The 19,233-nt window shown below is 54.5% G+C and overlaps 1 protein-coding gene across 6 annotated transcripts; it reads right to left on the reverse strand.

The window, feature by feature from the left end:
- Positions 1–3,826: 3,826 nt before the first annotated feature.
- On the reverse strand, positions 3,827–15,371 carry ARHGEF15 (Rho guanine nucleotide exchange factor 15). 6 transcript variants are annotated; one of them, XM_073797245.1, is made up of 18 exons: positions 15,240–15,344; positions 15,060–15,156; positions 14,208–14,405; positions 12,675–13,333; positions 12,081–12,413; positions 11,770–11,824; positions 10,915–10,973; positions 10,601–10,812; positions 10,312–10,472; positions 9,987–10,139; positions 9,723–9,852; positions 8,306–8,380; positions 8,111–8,203; positions 7,862–8,022; positions 7,626–7,778; positions 7,383–7,465; positions 7,168–7,272; positions 3,827–5,707 (listed from the first exon to the last, which is right to left on the reverse strand). In XM_073797245.1, exons 4-18 carry the CDS (start codon positions 13,282–13,284, stop codon positions 5,556–5,558), a joined length of 2,535 nt encoding a protein of 844 aa, XP_073653346.1. In that variant the 5' UTR covers positions 13,285–13,333; positions 14,208–14,405; positions 15,060–15,156; positions 15,240–15,344; the 3' UTR covers positions 3,827–5,555. The 6 variants fall into 6 exon arrangements, 5 of the variants coding, with proteins under 5 accessions (XP_073653346.1, XP_073653345.1, XP_033703011.1 ...); XM_073797244.1 differs by lacking the exon at positions 14,208–14,405; XM_033847120.2 differs by lacking the exons at positions 14,208–14,405; positions 15,060–15,156 and having other exon boundaries at positions 15,240–15,371.
- Between the last annotated feature and the right edge of the window lie 3,862 nt (positions 15,372–19,233).

Raw genomic sequence — 19,233 nt, forward strand, 5'->3', positions numbered from 1 at the left:
AGAAGATATGTGAATGGCCAAGAAGCACATGAAAAGATACTCAGCATCATCAGTCATTAGGGAAACACAAATTAAAACCACAGTGAGATAGCACCACACACCTAATGGACCGGCACGCAAAACAAAAACGACAAAACTGACAACACCAAGTACTGGCCAAGACACAGAGCAGGATACCAACCAGAACTCTCATACATCGCTGGTGGGAATGCAAAATGGTACAGACACTTTGGAAAACAAACGGCCAGTTTCTAATTTTTCTTTTTTTAATTAATTTATTATTTATTTATTTATTTTTGGCCGCATTGGGTCTTTGTTGTTGCACACAGGCTTTCTCTAGTTGCGGCGAGCGGGGGCTACTCTTCGTTGTGGTGCACGGGCTTCTCATTGCAGTGGCTTCTCTTGTTGCAGAGCACAGGCTCTAGGCGTGCAGGCTTCAGTAGCTGTGGCGCACGGGCTCAGTAGTTGTGGCGCACGGGCTCAGTTGCTCCACGGCATGTGGGATCTTCCCCCACCAGGGATCGAACCACGGCTAAGGTTACAGACCTAATAAGTGGTAGAGCCAGCATTTGAATCTGGACAGTCTCACTCGAGAGTTTTGGGTATATTCAAAGCATCCTGGAAAAAAATCAGCAATATTATGGAAAATCAGTCTCTGGTCCTGCTCCTGAATCCAAGGCGTCTTTGCCTTTGCAGGCCAGAATCTGACCCCTGCATTACAAGCCCTCCCTCCTACGTTTCTTCTCTCTCTCTCTCTCACCCACTTTGTCTTCCTCTTTCTCCCTTCCATCCTCCTTTTGATTTGGGCACTTAGCTGAGATTCAGGAAATGTTTATTGGTTTTAATTGACATTTCCCCAACACCTGTCAGCACTTCTCTCTGATTCTTACCTCTTCTCAGCCTACTTTGTTTCTTCTCACCCCAAATATGAAAAGAAAACAAGTATTCAGAAATGAATCAGTTTCCTCCCCAAGAGAAAATGCTTCTGAGCTCTCTGGACCAGGGCTCAGGGTAGTTCTGTGGCCTGGGCAATAAACTGAAGGACACAGACAGGCTGCCTCTATGCATTCTTGGTCTAGAGTCGGCTAAACTCAAGGTTGCCTCCCTTTGTGAATCTGGAAAAGCATCAAGGCAAGGCTGGGTTGCCAGTGACAGAGGTGCGTGCAGGGACCGACGGAAAATGCCAACCCGGCCTCCGATGCTTGGCAGCTGAGCGCCTAGGTGACCAATAGGGTCCGAAGTTGATAATCTGCTAAACGCCTGCCCTGGGAAGGCGGGGCGACAGCAAGAGTTCGGCGGGTCAGCGCGGGGAGGGGGCGTCGGCGTGCGGTTGACTGCAAACGAAGAGCTTGCGCCTCAACTTCGTGAGGATTCCTCCGTGGGGGCGGAAGCAGGAGACCGAGCCTGGCTAGATGTCCTGCTAAGGCCGGGTGCGGGAAGCTCTCCTCGACCAGTAGGTCTGGGTCCACCGCAGGGAGAGTGAGAGCTCAGCCTCACGGGGAGAGGCGGAGCTCGGCCTGGAGGCGGGGCCAATCCAGGGGGCGGGTCCATGCAGGGTCCTGGCCACGCCCCGGGGTGAGGGGAGTACGGGTTGGGTCCCAGTGAATCCTCGGGGAGTTCTGCCCCTCTGCTTCCCTTGTTCTGGCCTGGGGCGCTCTCGGGCCGCTGGAGGGTGGAGAGCGGGTAGTCTGGAGAGGGCGTACTGGGGAGCCAGGACGGGGCGGCCTCCGGGAGTTCTCTGGAGACGCTGTCGGAGGAGAGGTACTCCTGCACCGGGATGCTATGCCTGCCTGGGCGACTGTCTAACACGGAGGACAGGAACCAGCAGATACCACTGTAGCTGACGAGATGCGAGCCCTGCGAGGAAGGAGGGAGAGAGAAAAGCTTTCAGGGATGGACAGAGAGCCAGGTTGAAGGGCTGTGGCATGGATCGCAGAAAGTGGGCTGGAGGGGTCGGTGGGGCCAAAAGGAGAGGAGAGAACGCTAATGAGCAGGCTGTGGGGAGAAGCGGGCTCCTCTCAAACACCTGTTGCTTGAGGTCATGATTGCAACCAGCCTCACCTGCAACAATGGCCACGAGGATGTTGACCCAGAGCCCATAGAAGGGCCAGTGCAAAGGGAGGTCAGAGCCCTATCCTATCTGCATTATCATCGACTCCCCAAATATGGAGGCCACAGATATGAGGAGCAGGGCTGCTGTGAGTGCAGAGAGCACGTACTGATTCAGAGAAAGCCTCGCAACCAGAGCCCGGCTTCCCCAATCTGTCTCCCCAGTCACCTCCGCCAGGTCTGAGACACACGTGAGCCTTTCCTAAGCCTGTGAAAATGTTTGTTTCTTCCACCTCCCCAGAATGATAGAATATGAAGGAATGGGGCAATGGCAGCTCCAGGATGCCCCAAGCCAGTCAGTGTACCTCTCTACCACCTGGGATGTTAGTAACACCACCGTGCCTGGAATGCCAGACAGGGCAGCACTGAGAAAGACTTCTCCTCCCATGGGTCTTCATGCCACACCTGCAAGGAAATTGCAGAAGGCAGCCAGAGGGGCAAGAAAGGGGAGGAGCAACACAGGAGGGAGAGGATGATGGACATCAGGAGGAGGCTGTATACACAGAGAAGTTGATGCCCGGCAGAGGGTGTTCAGGAAAGGGAGCGAGAGAGCTTAGGGGAACTAATACTAAGTTACTTACTGCCACCTGTACCCCCTCCCTTTTTTTTTTTTTTTTTTTTTTGCCACGCTGCGAGGCGTGCTGGATCTTGGTTCCCCAACAGGGATCAAACCCACGCTCCCTGCAGTGGAAGCGCGGACTCTTAACCTCTGACTGCCAGGGACGTCCCATACCTTCCCCCGCCCCCACCATCCATTATTCCATTTTCTCTGTCTTTCTTACCAGGGCCCCGTTCCTTCTCCCATCCACTTTCTCCATGCTACTGGCGGTCCTTGCTCCCTCACATCTGCGTCTTTCATGCCCCTCTACCCTCTCCAACAGGCTTGCAGAATGCAGACCCCTCCAGGACCACACACACACACTCAGGTCCCCCCAAAATGGAAAGGGGCCTCTGAGATAACAGAAACATGACAGTCCCCTTCACTCCCTGTCTTTCCATCCCTTTGGAACATGTGGTTATATTTTGTGTCTTTACTTCCCCCAAACAATTCTTAACTGGTTTCCATCTCCCCATCATCCCAATATTAGAACCTCTGACTTGGAGCCTGGAGGCTTCCTTAAGTGGCAGGACTCTGGGAGAGAGTGAGGAGTTGAGATGGAACATATATGGGGCACATGTGCAGCTTTGTGTCTGCCTCTGGATGTGTGTCTCTCTATGTCAGGGGAAGAGGGGAGTTTGTGTGGAGGGACTCCCGCACTAGGAAAGGAAGGAGCCTGTAGGCCAGCTCCCTCCCCATGCCCGCTGCCTTCTCTTCCTGGACTTCAATCCCCTTGAGACCACCCCTAGAGTGCCATTTGCCCAGATCGTCCCAGATGCTCCCTTCTTGTCTCAGCTCCATGTTACCTCCTCCAGGGTCTTCCCCAAAGCCACACACACACACACACACACACACACACATACACACACACACACGGCACTCTGTATCATAGCCTTCGCTATATTTTCATCATAGCATTCACTGCTACCTGATCTTTTCTTACTTACTAACTTGTTTACTTAGTAACTTCCCCCCACCTGCTCCCCCAGAATGTAGGCTCCTTGAGGTCGAGGCCTTTGTCTGTTTCATCTCTGTGTCCCCAGATCCTAGAAGAGTGCCTGGCACATAGAAGGCACTCAATAAATAAGTAGAATTGAAATAAGTTAGACACAGAGATGCTTGGCTGGTCAGTAAAGGATCTTTATTGCTGACTGATTGCGCTTTGTGTCCTTCTTGCTGCATCTTCATCCCCTGCCAGAGCCCCATCCATATCTGGCTCTGCCAGTCCTCTTCCCCAACCCGCAGCAGCTCTCTGCTTCAGCATCTGCAACCCTCCCCCCATCACACCGCCATAGATCCCTCAGGAGCTATGAGTGTGCCAACACACCTTGCACCTGGTCTCCAAGCCCCAGTTCCCAGCAGAGCTGACCCCTGCTCTCAAAGGATCCCTTTTCAACCAGCCCCTCCCCCTAATAAAGTCACTTTGGAAACCACTGCTCCTTTAAGCACATGCTCCCAGGAGAGCCTCAATGCAGCTCCACCATTTATTGAGGGTTTCTCATATGTCAGGCACTGTGCTAGGTGAATCCCCAAAGTCATGGACATGCCAAATGCCAGTGCCTTTCTCCCTCTCAGTCTCCCAGAGTCCTTGCATCTCCAGTGGTCGGCGTGGCAGTTTCTGTCCTGGGCAAGTTGCCATGCATGAGCTGAAGGGAAGGTGTGACGGCTTAGCTCAGGGATGACCTTGTGCCAGGCCCAGGCCCCCACTTGCCAGCAACTGTCTGCTCCGCTCTGTCTCCATTCCTCACCTCCTTCTGGCATTGTGCGGGGGCAGTCTCTCATCTGGAAGCAGATGCTCTGGGTGGGATTAGGCAGTAATGCTGGTTCTCTGTTCTCTCCCCACTGCTTAGCCCAGTGTTTCTGTGCAAGGACCAGGATGAAGGCAAGAAAGCCCTAGAGGCTCAGCTGGCCCGAGATCCACGGCTCCTGTTTCTTCACTCAACCCTGGGACCCAGAGCCAGTCTGAAGCCCGAGGCCGAGGCTGAATGGCTGGTATAGTTCAGGTTGGAGGATCCTCAGGTAGGGATTACAGAGGCCGAACCCAGGCCTCTCATCCCCAGCTCTGGCCTCTGGCTGCCAACCACACCCAGCACATTCTCCTCTGGAGCTCAGACCTAGTGTCTTTCCTGAGGAGACTAATAGGAAAAATGGGGAATGAGGGGAGAAATCGAAGATTCAATCATCTGGGAAGGGGGCAAGACCACACACACAACATGTTCAGCAGAATCACCTTCCTTGATAAGTATACAGACGTGCACACACACACAGATTCTCTGAGACACACACTCTGGATTCTTCTAGAAGAGAGGAAGTGGCTTAAGAGGACACAGGAGGCACCCCAGGAATGGAATCTAATACTTCCCAGACTCAAAAGGCAAGACGGTCGTTGCTATAGCACCAAGCAGGGTTCCTACTGGTGTCTTGGGCCCAGATCGCCATCTTCTTTGGCTGGATGTGTCCCTGCTGTTGGCTATTTTATCCTAGGACTTTATCTCCAGTGCAGCCCTCTTTTAGCTGCACTGACCTAGCTTCCTCTTTCTTGGCTGTGAGCATAGCAGGGATACTCATTGGCCAGAGGCTCAGCCAGCTCAGTGCCCACTGGCCGCTCTGCACTGAGCCTCTGTCTCCACTGGCAATCCACTCAAGCCATCTTCATTCTCCCTCATGCGTGGGCTCAGACGGCCCTGTTTTCATTGGCTGCCCAGTCCGGAAGCTCGGTCCCTATTGGTTGCCACTGAGGTAGCGTTTCCACTGACAGCAAATCCAACGGACGGATGGGCTTTGTCTCCTCTGTGCCAGGCTGCCAGCTGTCCCAACTTGTGCCGCCACCCCGTCCCCCCGGCCTGCATTAGGGCTGGGGGGCACTGGGGGAGCCTGAAGAGGACCCAACAGCCTCCAGGAGCCTCTGGTGCTGACGAAGGTGCTTCCTCCTTTCGTGTTCCCCCGTGACTTCACACACCAACTGGGCAGGGAAGGCCCCAGGAAGCCCCTTCAGCCAGCCTGGGGAAAGAGAGACAAGGGCCTAAGTGGGACCGGGGCAGGGGGCAGGTCAGGACGGAGAGGAGGCCCAGTGGGGTCTAATGCCTGAAGGTCATGGCGGGTGCGGGGATTAGTGGAGAAGCCTTGGAGAATTGGTAAAAAGGCCATTAGAAGTGGAGGAAACATCAACATCAAAGAGGGTCGGGGTCCTTCTGCTCAGTGTTATGTGGCAGGCTGGATGGGAGGGGAGTTTGGGGGAGAATGGATACATGGATATGTATGGCTGATTTGCTTTGCTGTGCACCTGGAACTATCACAACATTGTTAATAGGCTATACTCCAATAAAAAGTTAAAGAAAAAAAAGAAAAGAGGATCGGGCTCCCTCCTCTGTCAAGCCCTGCGTTGACTGCTCATCTCACGCAGAGTGAGAGCCAGACTCCTTACAGGAACCTACGAGGACCCACGTGATCTGGTCCCCGTTACCCCTATGATGTCATCTGCTTCTCCCCGTTTTCCTCACTCCCTCTAGCCACACTGGCTTCCTTACTGCTCCTCAAACACACCGGCCTGACTCCTGCCTCCCTCTGGGACACTCTTCCCCCAGACACCACGTGCCTAAATTCCTCACCTCCACCAAGTCACTGCTCACACGGCGCCTCCTCAACAAGGTCCCCCTCGACCTCCCTACTTAGACATGTAAGCCTACCCAACCCCGGGACTCCTGACCCCCCTTGACTCTGCTCCACTTTCGTTTTCCCACAGCACTTACCACCTTCAGACAGTATAATTTACTTACTTTTTTTTTTAACATCTTTATTGGAGTATAATTGCTTTACCATGTTGTGTTAGTTTCTGCTGTACAACAAAGTGAATCAGCTCTATGTATTCATATATCCCCATATCCCCTCCCTCTTGTGTCTCCCACCCTCCCTATCCCACCCCTCTAGGGGGTCACAAAGCACCAAGCTGATCTCCCTGTGCTATGCAACTGCTTCCCACTAGCTAGCTATTTTACATTTGGTAGTGTATATATGTCAATGCTACTCTCTCACTTCATCCCGGCTTCCCCTTCCCCCTCCCCTTGTCCTCAAGTCCATTATCTATGTCTCTGTCTTTATTCCTGTCCTGCCCTTAAGTTCCTCAGAACCTTTTTTTTTTTTTACATTCCATATATATGCGTTAGCATATGGTATTTGTTTTTCTCTTTCTGACTTACTTCACTCTGTATGACAGACTCTAGGTCCATCCACCTCACTACAAACAACTCAATTTCGTTTGTTTTTATGGCTGAGTAATATTCCATTGTATGTATGTTCCTTATTTATCTTGTTTCTTCTTTATTGTTTCTCCTCCACTAGAATGTATAGTCCAGCAGGGCAGGAATATCTGCGTGTTTGGTTACTGGTGCCGAGAACAGCAAGTGGCATCTCTAGGTGCTTAATAAATATTTATTGAATGAATAAGTAAAAGAATCTCTCACCTTCGGGGCTCTTGTATAGGTGCTTGTGGGGAGCCCTGGACTCCAGATTCCGTCCCTCATTCTTGGCAGGTGTGGAAGTCTCTGAACAGAGTTCCTGGGAACAGTCTGGTCGGGGTGGGTGACATTACAGTGGGATCCAGACTCTTTTTAGCTTCTCCCCATTTTCCCCTGAAGACTCACTTTTCCTTCCCTCCTCCCCTCTAGGGAACACTCACCACAGTCCTCATAGATGGTGCCCGGGGAGCAGGGAAGGGGGCCTGGGGTAGGGAAGGCTCCCAGCCAGCGCTGCATGTCTGATCTGGTGGGAATAGAGGGAAGGGTCACAGTTGGCCCCGGAGATCCTCCTGGGGGTTAGTTAGGCACGGGCTTCGGAGGAGAGAGATTAGGGAGGAGGGTGGTGGACTCGGAGAGGTCAAGTGAGGGTCCCCAGGGTGTTTTCTGAAAGAGACACAACTCACAGGGATGAAGCTTGGAGTAGCCGGTGGGTGGGACGGCCCTGGTGGTTGCTGAGAAGGGAGAGGCGGAACGTAGGTGGTCCAGATGGGTCCGGGACCTGCTGGGCCTGGACCAGGGAGCGATGGGCATAGTCCAGAACCTGTAGCCGCTGCCCACTGCCCAGGGAAGAGGAAGTTCAGAGGGAGAGCAGGGGTCCAGCTGGAATCCTGCCTGGGCTGCCTCTCTCCCTGAGACCCACCTCTTGGGCTGAGTGATGAGCAGCAAGTCACTGAAGAGCAGCAGGCAGAGGGGGGTGAAGCGGGGGCGGGAGGCGAAGAGCACACCCCCCCTTCTGCATCCTAACTCAGTCAGCTCCCCCTGCAGCTCCAGGCGCCTGGACCAGGAGACCAGGGGCAGGGCCTGTGAGGAAGCAGGGAGGAGGTTCTGACTTCCCTGCAGCACCAGCACCGCGGGGAAAGGGAAGCAGGGAGCCCGGGCAGGATCTGACCTTGACTTTGTGGAAGCGCAGCCTCTGCGTGAGCCGGATCAGCTCCTCTGTCTGCTTCATGCGCCCCACCTCGGCGCTGCACCGCTCAATGATCTGGGTAAGGGGAGCCAAGTCACCCACCCCCACTCCCTTCCACCCCTTCCATCCCTCCCTACCGCCTCCTCACCTCCTCCAGCCCCAGCATCCCCCTCCAACCTTGCTGACAGCACCCAGAGCCTTCTGGGCATTCTCCTGGCGGTTGGACCCCTCCTCTGTCTGGCGCAGGATATTCTGGGGATGAGGAAGAAGGGTAATTGGGCCCCTGCTCTGTGGCTCCGGGATTCAGAGGGGCTGCAGCTCAGAGGACCCTGCCTGGCTTGGCATTTGGGGGTTCACAGGGCTGGGGGACCAACCTCACCACTCGCTGTCTGCATAACCCTGAGCAAGTCAGGTTACCTCTCTGAGTCTCAGTTACCCCATCTGTAAAATGGGGATAACTCCCACCTTCCATACCATTAGCATTGTTGTGAGGATTCTGCAAGCAAATACACGTAAAGTACGTAGCATAGCCTTTGGGACATAGTAAATGCTGAAAAGAGGGCTGCTATTATTTTAATAATTATTAACCACAGCTATTAGTACAAACAATATAGCGTGGGGTTAAGAGTGCCTGGATTTAAAGTTTGTCTCCATCAATTATTATCTGTGTGACCTGTGGCAAGTTATTTAACCTCTCTGAGCCTCAGTTTCCTCATCTATAAAGTGGGGTCAATAATAGTTCCTACCCTCACATAGTCGTTGGTAAGGTTAAACGAGCGTATTGCACTTAGAACCATGTCTAGAACAGACACCCAACAGTTGTTTAGCTACTATGATTAATACCATCATCATTATTATGTTGTTGTTGTCTGCACTGGGGATATATAAAGCTGAATAAGGCAAGGGCACTGAGGATCTAGTTGGGGACTCTTCATATTGAGATCCCCACATCAGGCGACCTAATTCAGGGAGAAGTTTCTATTCTGCAACAGAAGAGTGTTTCTCACCCCTTTTTTCAGTATCAACCCACTAAGGAATCTTTTTAGACATTTTTTCCCTAATCGTTCCCCCCGCCCCCATCAAATTTTAATACCACAAATATACTGTATATCTATTTATACACCCTGGCCCTTTGGAGTACCACAAACCATTGGAATATTTAAGATTTTTTCGCCCCCCAAAGAACGAGTTTTTGCCTCCTTGAGGGTGATATCACCCCACTGGGAAGGCATACGGTCAAAGACAGGACTGAGAGGACCTCAAAGACCACTCATCACATTCCCCCTGAGACCTGGAGGGAGAAAGGGACTTGCCCAAGGTCGCTCAGCCAGTTAGTGGCAGAGCTAAATCTAGAATTCAGGTCTCTAGCCAGAGGCTCTTTTCCTGCACGCAGACGGCTCCTTGAAACGTTTGGGTAGCTCCAGGTAGGGTTTGGTGGGTCCTGGTTGGAGAGGCCCCGATTAGGAGTCCTGACTTAGGGGATTCTTGTGTTTGTGGTGGGGTGGGAAATGGTGATGGTGGGGCAGGAGGCCCCTGGGGAGAGCTCTCCAACGGGGTTGGTGGGGCCGAAAAGGGCCCAAGCCAGGACGGGTACCTGCAGCAGCATGCGGAGCCGCGTGATGCGTTGAAAGGGCAGCAGCAGGAAGGACGGCAGCGGGAGCCGCTGGCACTTGGGGAGGCTCTGCAGCCGCCGCAGCTCCGCAGAGAAGCGCACGTTCGTGTCCCTGTAGAAGCAGGCGCAGGCTGGCATCTGCCTCGAGGCCCCGATCGCCCCGCAACTTGCCCTGGCCTGGACCCCGACCCTGCTCCCCATCTCCCGCCAGCACTGGTGACGGGGCCCCGCCCCTGGGACGCTCACATCAGGCGGCTGTACGTCTCCTCCTGATACTGCTGGTTCCGCACGTAATCCACGTACACGGAGAAAGGCCCCACGGCGTGGGCGTGCACCACGTCGCACAGGTCGCTGATGTGGGGGGAAGAGCGCACACGGGACAGTAACTTCCCTAGAAACCTGGGGGAGTGGGCGACAAGTAATGGAGGGGGGCAGAGAGCCAGGTGTCCCGGCTTCTCGAGGGAAGAGCTGGGCACTCAGTGGGCCCTGGAGGGGAGGCCCGGGGACAGGAGAGCGCTGAGGAGTGCTTCCTCCCGAGGCCCGCTTGCGGAGAGGTGTTGGCCCCACTGACCGCTCACTGACTCCCTGGACGCGCTGCACGTTGGAGAAGAGGGTGTGGTGATCGCGGGGGGTGAGCGTGTCCCGGAGCGCCTGGCTCAGCACAAAGGTGTCGGTCAGCAGCCGCAGGGAGCGCAGGTACGAGGCCTCGGATGTCACCACCTCGAACAGGCTCTGAGGAGGAACAGCAGGGCCTTAGTGGAAAGCCCAGATCCCAGGCAGCCCAGGCGCCGGGTCCCAGGCTCCTCCCCCCCACCCCACCCCACCCCACCCCCGCCGCGCCCGACCCCAGGTGCATCCACCTCCTGCATGCGCCTCTCCTGGGGGCTGAGGGTGTCCAGGAGGCCGCTGGCTCGCACAGCCGGAAGCTCCTGCCACAGCGTGTTGCGAGGTCCGGGGGGCCGGGCGAAGGGGGGAGCTTCCCCAGGATTTGCTGAAGAGGGTCCCCCATCCTCACTGACCCCCCACAGCTCCTCTGACAGCACGGCTGCTCGATAGGTCTGGTACAGGGGTTCTGGAGAGCAGATGTCGCACATCAGCGAAGTCCAGTGCCCCGGAACCCTTGCCCACTGCTTGACGGTCTCAGCAGGGACGCCCCAGGTGCAGAGGCCCTCACCGTCCTGCAGGGGCAGCTCCCAGTTCTGCCCCTTCAGCTCCTCCAGCTCCTCAGCCTCCCTGTGGAAAGAGAAAAGGATGGAATGCTCCTCACGTGACAGTGTAAGGGGGTAGGTTGTGTGCAGGGACTGTGACCGAAGCCCGGATCGTTTTATGTGCCTGTTGTATGTGAGGCCCTGTACTAAGTGGGCCCCATCCATTCCTGCAGTCTCAACTACTGTGCACCGGCGACTTCCAAGCCTCCATCTCCAGGGCTCTCATGGAATGACCATTGTCTGGAACGTCCTATGGGTGCCTCGGTACAACTCAACATGGGCAAACCCAGCTCTTAAACCTCCCCGCTCTGTTCTGGTCATCAGCACCACCATGCACCCTTTCACCCAAAGTAGAAGCCCGGGAGAATCAACTCCAGTAAATGTTGGTTGAATACATGGATGGCCTCAGATTAACTCTGATAATGGTGGTGAAATGATTAACAGGCCCAGATAACACAGGAGAGATGTTCCTGGTTGATACATGGATTCGCAGGCAATAATTTCGACAGAAGCTCAAAGTGGGGGAACTAAAATGGTTTATTATGGCCCTGGCTCGTCACCGATATCAGACCCCAACAACTTTATGAAGTATTTGGTATGTTTACCCCCATTTCACAGGTGAGGAGGCTGAGACCCAGAAAGGTTAAGTGACTTGTATAAGGTCACACAGCTGATAAGGGACAGAGCTGGGATTAGAAACCGGCACTGCTTGTCCCTAGAGGCCTAGGCCTTCTTCACTCCACACTTGTGGGGGTGGGATTCAGGTGGACCCGAAGGTTAGTCTGCTCTCAGTTAGGAATAAGGGTGGGAGTGTTTGGTACCTGCCCTCCGTAGTGGCTGGAGGATCGTTCTGAGGGACGCCATCGGGACTGTCCCCTAGAGAGAGAACCAGAGAGAAGAGAGAAAGCCTCCAGGATCCCCAGCCCAGGACTCCTGACTCCCGCCCAGCAGAGACCGTTACTGTAAAAACTACAACTCCGGTCAGTCCCAGAGCAGCAGCTGGTGGAGGAACAAGAAGCCCAGGGCCTGCTGGGGGTTGTAGTGAGTTTGTGTTCAGAACGCTCCACCTCCACCCGGTGGAGCCCAGAGGCTCCTTCCCAGCCCAGAGGTCCACTCCCTGGGGGCCCTGTACCTGTCTGGATTCCATCTTCGGAGGGCAGATCGAGATCTGGCTGTGGGGCGTCCCCAGAGCTGGTGACGTCCTGTCTGACCCGGGTTGGTTTGGGGGGCTTGAGGGGTGGCAGGAGTTTGCGCTCGGCAGTGGAGCGGTAGGACGTGAGGACGACTGGGGGCTGGCCGAGGCTTGGAGGGCTGGGGCGGGAGCGGGAGGTCCGCAGTGGGGAGGCCCGGCAGGGCACCCTGGGGCCGTCCTCATAGCCCCCCAGCGGCACCCATCGGAGCTCCAGGCCGGGCCGGGCTACGTGGCAGACACAAGGGCAGCAGGCAGGGCAGGCCAGCGCAGCATCTGTGGGAGACAGGGGCGTCCTTAGGACACCCACCCTCCCCAGGCCTCCTCCCTCCCCTTAACCTGCACAGCAGCAGGAACATGGAGGTCAGCCCTAGGCATCTATCCCCTCTACCCTGACTCTCTTCAAACCCCCCGAGATCTGAAAACCAGATTTTCCAAACATGGAATCCAGTTTTTAAAAAGTAGCCCCTTCAAGTACCCAATCTTAAAGCCCTGAAAACAAAGAAGAGGAGCTGGATCGAGCCAGCCCGGGCTTACCTGGAGTGCCGTTCTCCTGGGACCCACTCCCAGCGAGGATGCCCTGCGCGGTCTCTCTCTCTCCATTCACATCCGGTCCCCCGGGAGAACCCGGCTCCAGGGCATCTGGAGCCTGGACCTTGCCTTCAACCCCCCATTCGAACCTGCCAGCCAGTCTCCGCACGGTGCCTGCGGCCGAGGCAGAGCCATCCTGGCCAGGGGCCCGGGTCGAGTGGAGCAGGGGCAGAGCCGTTCGGGGTGACCCGGAGGGTTTGGGTGGGGGCACTGGAGACCGGGGAGCGGGTTCTGGGGAGATGGAGCGCCGGGACACTGGGCTGGGGGTGCCGGAAGGCGAGTCTGGGGAAGTCTGGGAGTCGAGGCTGGCTTTAGAAGCTGACGGGGGCAGAAGGGCTGGGGGCTTGAGGGACGAGGCTGGGGGCTCCCAGAAGATGGGGGTGCACATCAGTGTTGGTGCCTCGTTGGCAGTGAGGGGAGGTTCTTGTGGAGAGGAGCCGTTGTGGTGGGCCCCCGGGGACTGGGCAGCCCGGGGGCGAGAAGGGGGGCGGGGCCGGATGATCCGAGGGGGCTTCTGGGTAGGGGGTGTTGCTGCAGGAAGAGACTGAGCTGACATCTTCCTCCGAGCTCTTCCAAGGAGTGGGGTACGCTGCTGGAGTCATCCCCTGAGGAAGGGGGCAGAAAGAGAGACCCTTAGTGCCCACGAGTAGACCGAGGCCTGCGAGCAGAAATGTTTGCGAGTAAATGAGCCGAGATTTCAGAGTCAGGAGTGAAGGCGGGTACACTTCCTCTCTTCCCATCTCCACTGTCTGCTCCCTTTACCTCTCACCCCTCCTTATTCCATTCCCTGAGGACTCTGAACCCTCCCTGGCACCCCCAGCCTCCATTGCGCTCTGTCTTTCAGCCTCTGCTGCCCCAGTCAGGCCAGAGGAGACAGTGAGGCCAGAGTTGGGGCACCTGGGTAGAGACCCAGGCTGGGGGAGGGGTGCAAGAGAACTGGATCAGTAAGGGCAGTGGGGTGTGCCGGTAGAGCCGCTATGTGTCTACCTCATTTATTGTGTTTTGTGTCTGTAGTGTGTGCTGTGGAGGTTTGTGTGTGTGGTTTAAGCGTGAGTGGACATGGTGTGTTTCTAGTGCTACACGAACGGGGTGTTGGATGCTGTGTTTCAGAGTGTATCTGTTACACGCGAGTATGCAGTGGGAGCGTGGAGTACACAGTGTGTCTAGCGTGTTGTGTGAGATGGGGCTGCAAGGGTGTGTGTGTTCCGTGCTGTCGTGTGGGGCGTATGTGCGGTGTGTGTCTGCCTGCGCGCCCGCCCGTGCCTGGGCCGTGAGGGATGCATCACTATTTCCCTGCTCCAACGGGCCCTCCGCCCCCATTTCCCAGTTCCTCTCTCTGGACTCTCCCTTTCCGGATTATTTTTAGTCTCCTTTTCCTGCCATGAAGGTTCCTGGAGCCTCTGACCCCAAGAGACCAGGAGGCCCCCGCATGGTCTCTCCTGCCCCATCCTCACCCCTGCCTGTCTCCCAGCCCCCCACCTGGTCCCGGAGAGATGCCCCGGTGGAAGCCTGGGTCCCGCCAGGATGCCTAGAGGGTGGTCAGGAGGCCAGACTAAGGTGAGGACCAATGGTGCCAAGACGCTGGGGCCTGGGCTCACTTCCTCCCGCCAGGAAGGCGCTGTAATCCTGAGACGGCAACAAGGTCCGGGCTGGGAGACCTGGCGCCCCCAAACTCCCCTGTGGAGTCAGCAGGAGAGTCAGATCCCTCCAGGCCCCAGATTGGTTTTTGAGAAATGATGCAGGGTGGGGCTGGGAGCTGTAGGCTGGGAGTCTTGCAGCTCAATGGCCTCTGTGTTCTGGCAGGAAGCTCCTTAGGTGACCCCGGGCAGTAGCCTCGCCAGCTGGCCAGCTCCTCCCCAGCCCCCCCTCAGAGATCCCTGCCCCCCTCAGGTACCTGCCCTAACTTCCTTCCCCCGCCCCCCACTCAGGCCTCTCGCAGGGATCCAGGTACTCGGCCCAAGCACTCACCCTCGAGGCCTCTCCACTCTCGGTCACCTCCCGGGGCCGAGTGAGTAGGGGCAGGAAACAGGAATCGGATCCTCCTCCCAACCGGACACCCCCCCCCAAACCACACCACACTCCACATGCGCACACTGGGGCTCTGGAAGATGTGAGGGACCCCGAATGCCGGGTTTCAGAGGATAACAGAGTCTGGGGAAAGGATGAAACTCAGCCGTGGAGAGTGGTCTGTTTGTGCACGTTGTATGTGCACGTCCTGTCCTGGGTCCGCATGGCTGTGTGGACAGCGGCCGGGGGTGGACAGGGGTGGGGGTGAGGACAGGGTGGCAATGGCACTGGCTGGGCTGGCGGGAGGGCGTGGGCTCCAGACACCTCTGGATCGCTGAGGGATGGGGTGTGTGTCCCTCGACGGCGTGTCTGACCATCTCTTCCACACCTCGCATGACAGCCTGTCCCTTTCGCATCCAACCTGTCCCCGGGGGGTGAGTCAGCCCATTATCTCACACCAAGGGACCCCACCGCCCACCCCGGTTTCCCCCTCCCTAAATTTACCTTTATCTTTTTGGAAGCGGTTTCTATTTTCAGCCCGTCCTGCCTGCCCCTTGGAACAAGGAACGCGGGGCCGGGTCTCTGATGGTCTGTTCCTGTGTTTCTGGGGCGGGAACTGAGGGCCCAGATTGAGATCTCCGCAGAGGAAGCCAGTTCCTCAGCCCCACCCGGCCATTGTGTCAGGCGAGCGTGTGTGTGTGTAGTGGACCAAGGGGTCGGTGTGAGATCTCAGTGCACCCCAGGTGGATATGCCCTCTGTTGAGCCCCCTGCCTGCTCCCCATTCTCAGTCCCTGTCTCTCAGGGTCCCAGCCCCTGACTCTCCCTGTCCCCCTGGGAGGCTTTGATGTTGATTGGCTGGGAGCCAGTACCCCTGGGGGCGGGGGCAGTGGGCAGGGGTCCCTCTCACCTCTAATTTGCTCTGTGATTGAAGAGCTGAGTTCTCAGGGCTCAGAGTGTGTCATAAAAACAACTGAGGGGGTGGAATGAGCCACACCCCAGCCTGGGAAGTAGGGTAATGAGAGGAAGATGCAAGGGCAGTTAGGAGCTCAGGGGGCCTTTGCCCACGCCCAGGTGCCTGCTTTTGCCAGACTTTCTCTCTCTCTCACACACACACACACACACACACACACTCCAAACAAAACACTAAGAAGAAAAGCCAGAAAACTGGGTTAGAACATATATTTTAACTCATTTTTCCTCAGAGTAAAAGACAAAGTCTAGAGTAAAAGACAAGTTCCAACAATGAACCTAAACCTCTCCTCTGAGGCACATTCCTGCCCCAGGGCCTTTGCACTGGCTGTGTCTTCTGCCTGGAGACCCCCTTCCCAAGACATCCCCATGAAAGATTCCCTCACCTCATTTCTCAAATATCGCCTTCTCAGTGAGGCTGCCCTACCACTCTTTAAAATTGCGTCACACCAAATTCCTGACCTGCCTTTTTTCCCATAGCAATCATGCCTTATAGTATATAGTGTATTACTATTAAATTGACATAGTATGTTTATAGCTACATACACATTAGAAAGTAAGCTTCCTGTCAATAAATAAATGATGACATTTTAAAAAGAAGAAAGTAAGCTTCCTGGAGGCGTGATCTTTATCTTTTTTGTTCACTGATATACCCTAAAATTCTGGAACAAATTCAGGCACATAATAAGAGGTGCTTAATATTTTGATGAATTGAACAAACTGAGTTGAATCCTCCCCACAGCACTACTCCCCTGGCTCTCCTTTCCTCTCTCTCTCTCTCTCTCTCTCCCCTAGATTCCAGGGAGACAAAATCTCTACAAGTGTGCCTCAGAGACCCTATCAAGAAAGCCAGATACATGTGTGTAGCAAAACAAATCCTGTTTTTTGTTTTTATTAAAATAGGAATGTCTTTATTAGTTTTACTACTTACAACAATAACATTTAAAAAGATAACTGGGGGCTTCCCTGGTGGCGCAGTGGTTGAGAGTCCGCTTGCCGATGCAGGGGACACAGGTTCGTGCCCCGGTCCGGGAAGATCCCACATGCCGCGGAGCGGCTGGGCCCGTGAGCCATGGCCGCTGAGCCTGCACGTCCGGAGCCTGTGCTCCGCAACGGGAGAGGCCACAATGGTGAGAGGCCCGCGTACACCAAAAAAAAAAAAAAAAAAAAAAAAAAGATAACTGGGACTTCCCTTGGCGGTTCAGTGGTTAGGACTCCACACTTTCACTGCCTAGGGCACGGGTTCCATCCCCGGTTGGGGAAGGAAGATCCAGCAAGCTACACAGCACGGCCAAAAAGAAAAAGAAAAAGATAACTAACCCCAAAGTGCTGGTTGTCGGCTGCAGACATGTTGGCACTTGGTACGACATGAACCACCCCAGCTCTGCATGGGGGTATGGGCACAAAAAGGGGAATTAGGTGGGCTGGGCCGCCCATGCACCTTTACCTGTCCTTCCTGGCTCGTCTGAGCTTACTTCCTTGTCCTCTCTCTGTCCTTATCAGAGACCCACCTGAAGGCTTTTCACCTGCCTGCCTGGTGGGGAGAGACTTCCTCTGCTCCCAAAGGCAGGATAGCATGTTTTGGGGAACTAAAGTTCACTGGAGCTACACTGAGAATGTTCTAACGCTCCTGACAAAGAGGTTCCATTTGGCCCCCTGCTCAAAGCAACCACAAAGATGAAAAGCATGACATTTCAGATCTATACAAATCACCGTCTATTTATGCCCCATCTCATTCCGAAAAGAAACTTAGCTCTGAAAATCGTATCGTGTGATATGTGCCAGATTATTTTTGCACAAACACCTTTTATTTATTGTACAAATATTTTTGCAAAGGTACTGAAGATTTTTATTTTATTTATTTATTTATATAAATTTATTTATTTATTTATGGCTGCGTTGGGTCTTCGTTGCTGCGCACAGGCTTTCTCTAGTTGTAGTGAGCGGGCGCTACTCTTCATTGAGGTGTGCGGGCTTCTCACTGTGGTGGCTTCTCTTGTTGCAGAGCACGGGCTCGAGGTGCGCAGGCTTCAGTAGTTGCGGCACTCGGGCTCAGTAGTTGTGGTGCACGGGCTTAGTTGCTCCGTGGCATGTGGGATCTTCCCGGACCAGAGCTCGAACCACCCGTGTCCCCTGCATTGGCAGGTGGATTCTTAACCACTGCACCACCAGGGAAGTCCCAGAAGATTTTTAATATGATACATTCTTCCACCACCCCAACAAAGCAAAAGTTTTCTCTTTTTCTACCTTCCAAACGTGCCATCATAGTTTCAATTCTGTTTTCTGCTTCATAACTATTTGCCATGTCACTACATACATGGACTTTGTAATTATAATTTTTCCTGGAAGGTACTATTGCATCAACTAGATTTTGTCACCCTGGTAACAGCAGTAAAAGTCTTCTGGGAAACTCTTCATCCACCACCCCACTCCATGCGGTTCCGGTGCGACCGTCAGTCACAGCAACCTCCTCCTGCCCACCGGAACCAGATTCAGCCAATCACAGGATCCCATTCCTCTGGCCACAGAGACTGGCCCAGGAATGAGCAAATCACCCATGCCAGGATGTCCTGCCCTGGGTCTCTGGGAAAGGGCATCTTTCTTTTTCTTCCAAGGTCACAAAGCAGGAATAATATAAGTCTGGAGCAATCTGCGTCTTGGCCTCCCTTTCCCCACAATGGAGGAAACTAGTGAATAGTGAGAGAAAATGAGCCCCACACCGGAGGGAAGCAGAACCAAGGGATGGAGGGGGCCTGACATCATTTAAGCCCCTTGGACTGCTCGGTTTCGGGGGCCACTGAATTCCCTTTTGTGCTTAAGCTAGTTTGAGCTGAGTTTCTGTCACTTACTGTTGAAAGAATCTTAAACGCTATAATTCATTCTCGAGTGCAGGCCATTTGGGCAGCCTCCAGTTTTTGGCATTACAATTAATGCTGCAGTAAACATCTTTGTGAAAAACAAAATACTTTCAATTTAAAAATGATTAATGGGCGTTCCCTGGTGGCCTAGTGGTTAGGATTCCTGGCTTGCACTGCCGTGGCCTGGGTTCAATCCCTGGTTGGGGAACTGAGATCCTGCAAGCTGTGAGGTGCAGCCAAAAAATAAATAAACATTTTTAAAAAATAAAAATGATTAACAAAGTAGCCCCAGAAGCTTCAAGGTGGTTGGTCTTGATTTTGCCCAAAGATTCTTTGCTGGAAGGTTGGAGGAGTCCTTAGGTCTTTTTATCTCACCCCTTTACCTCCACATCAGGTGGCTTTGACCCTCCTTCAGTCCTCCTTACGTCACTCACCTGGTTGTTAGGAAAATCAGGTAAAGTTTGGCCAGGCCAAGAGGCAAGGCATGGGTGACCATCTGGGGAGACCATAGAAGTGGAGAAGCAGTGAAGAGGAGAGTAGGCCCATCTGGAGAACTGTGAGAGGGAAGCTTAGCTGATATGAAAAGAGGGGTATGAGGCTGGAGGAACATGTAGTGGCCACCCCACGGGCAACCGGACAGGGCAGTAGAGGCACTGAGGTTTCTGAGCAG

This window comes from Tursiops truncatus, chromosome 20 (assembly GCF_011762595.2).
Source record: "Tursiops truncatus isolate mTurTru1 chromosome 20, mTurTru1.mat.Y, whole genome shotgun sequence".
NCBI classification, from domain to species: domain Eukaryota; kingdom Metazoa; phylum Chordata; class Mammalia; order Artiodactyla; family Delphinidae; genus Tursiops; species Tursiops truncatus.

Coding starts and splice junctions, on each gene's coding strand:
- ARHGEF15 (XM_033847120.2), bottom strand. CDS start 13,284: ATGTCAGCTCAGTCTCTTCCTGCAGCAACACCCCCTACCCAGAAGCCC. Junction 8,204..8,305: donor CTCTGGGTGCTGTCAGCAAG/GTTGGAGGGGGA, acceptor CCCCTTACCCAG/ATCATTGAGCGGTGCAGCGC. Junction 7,273..7,382: donor CACCATCTATGAGGACTGTG/GTGAGTGTTCCC, acceptor CACCCCGACCAG/ACTGTTCCCAGGAACTCTGT.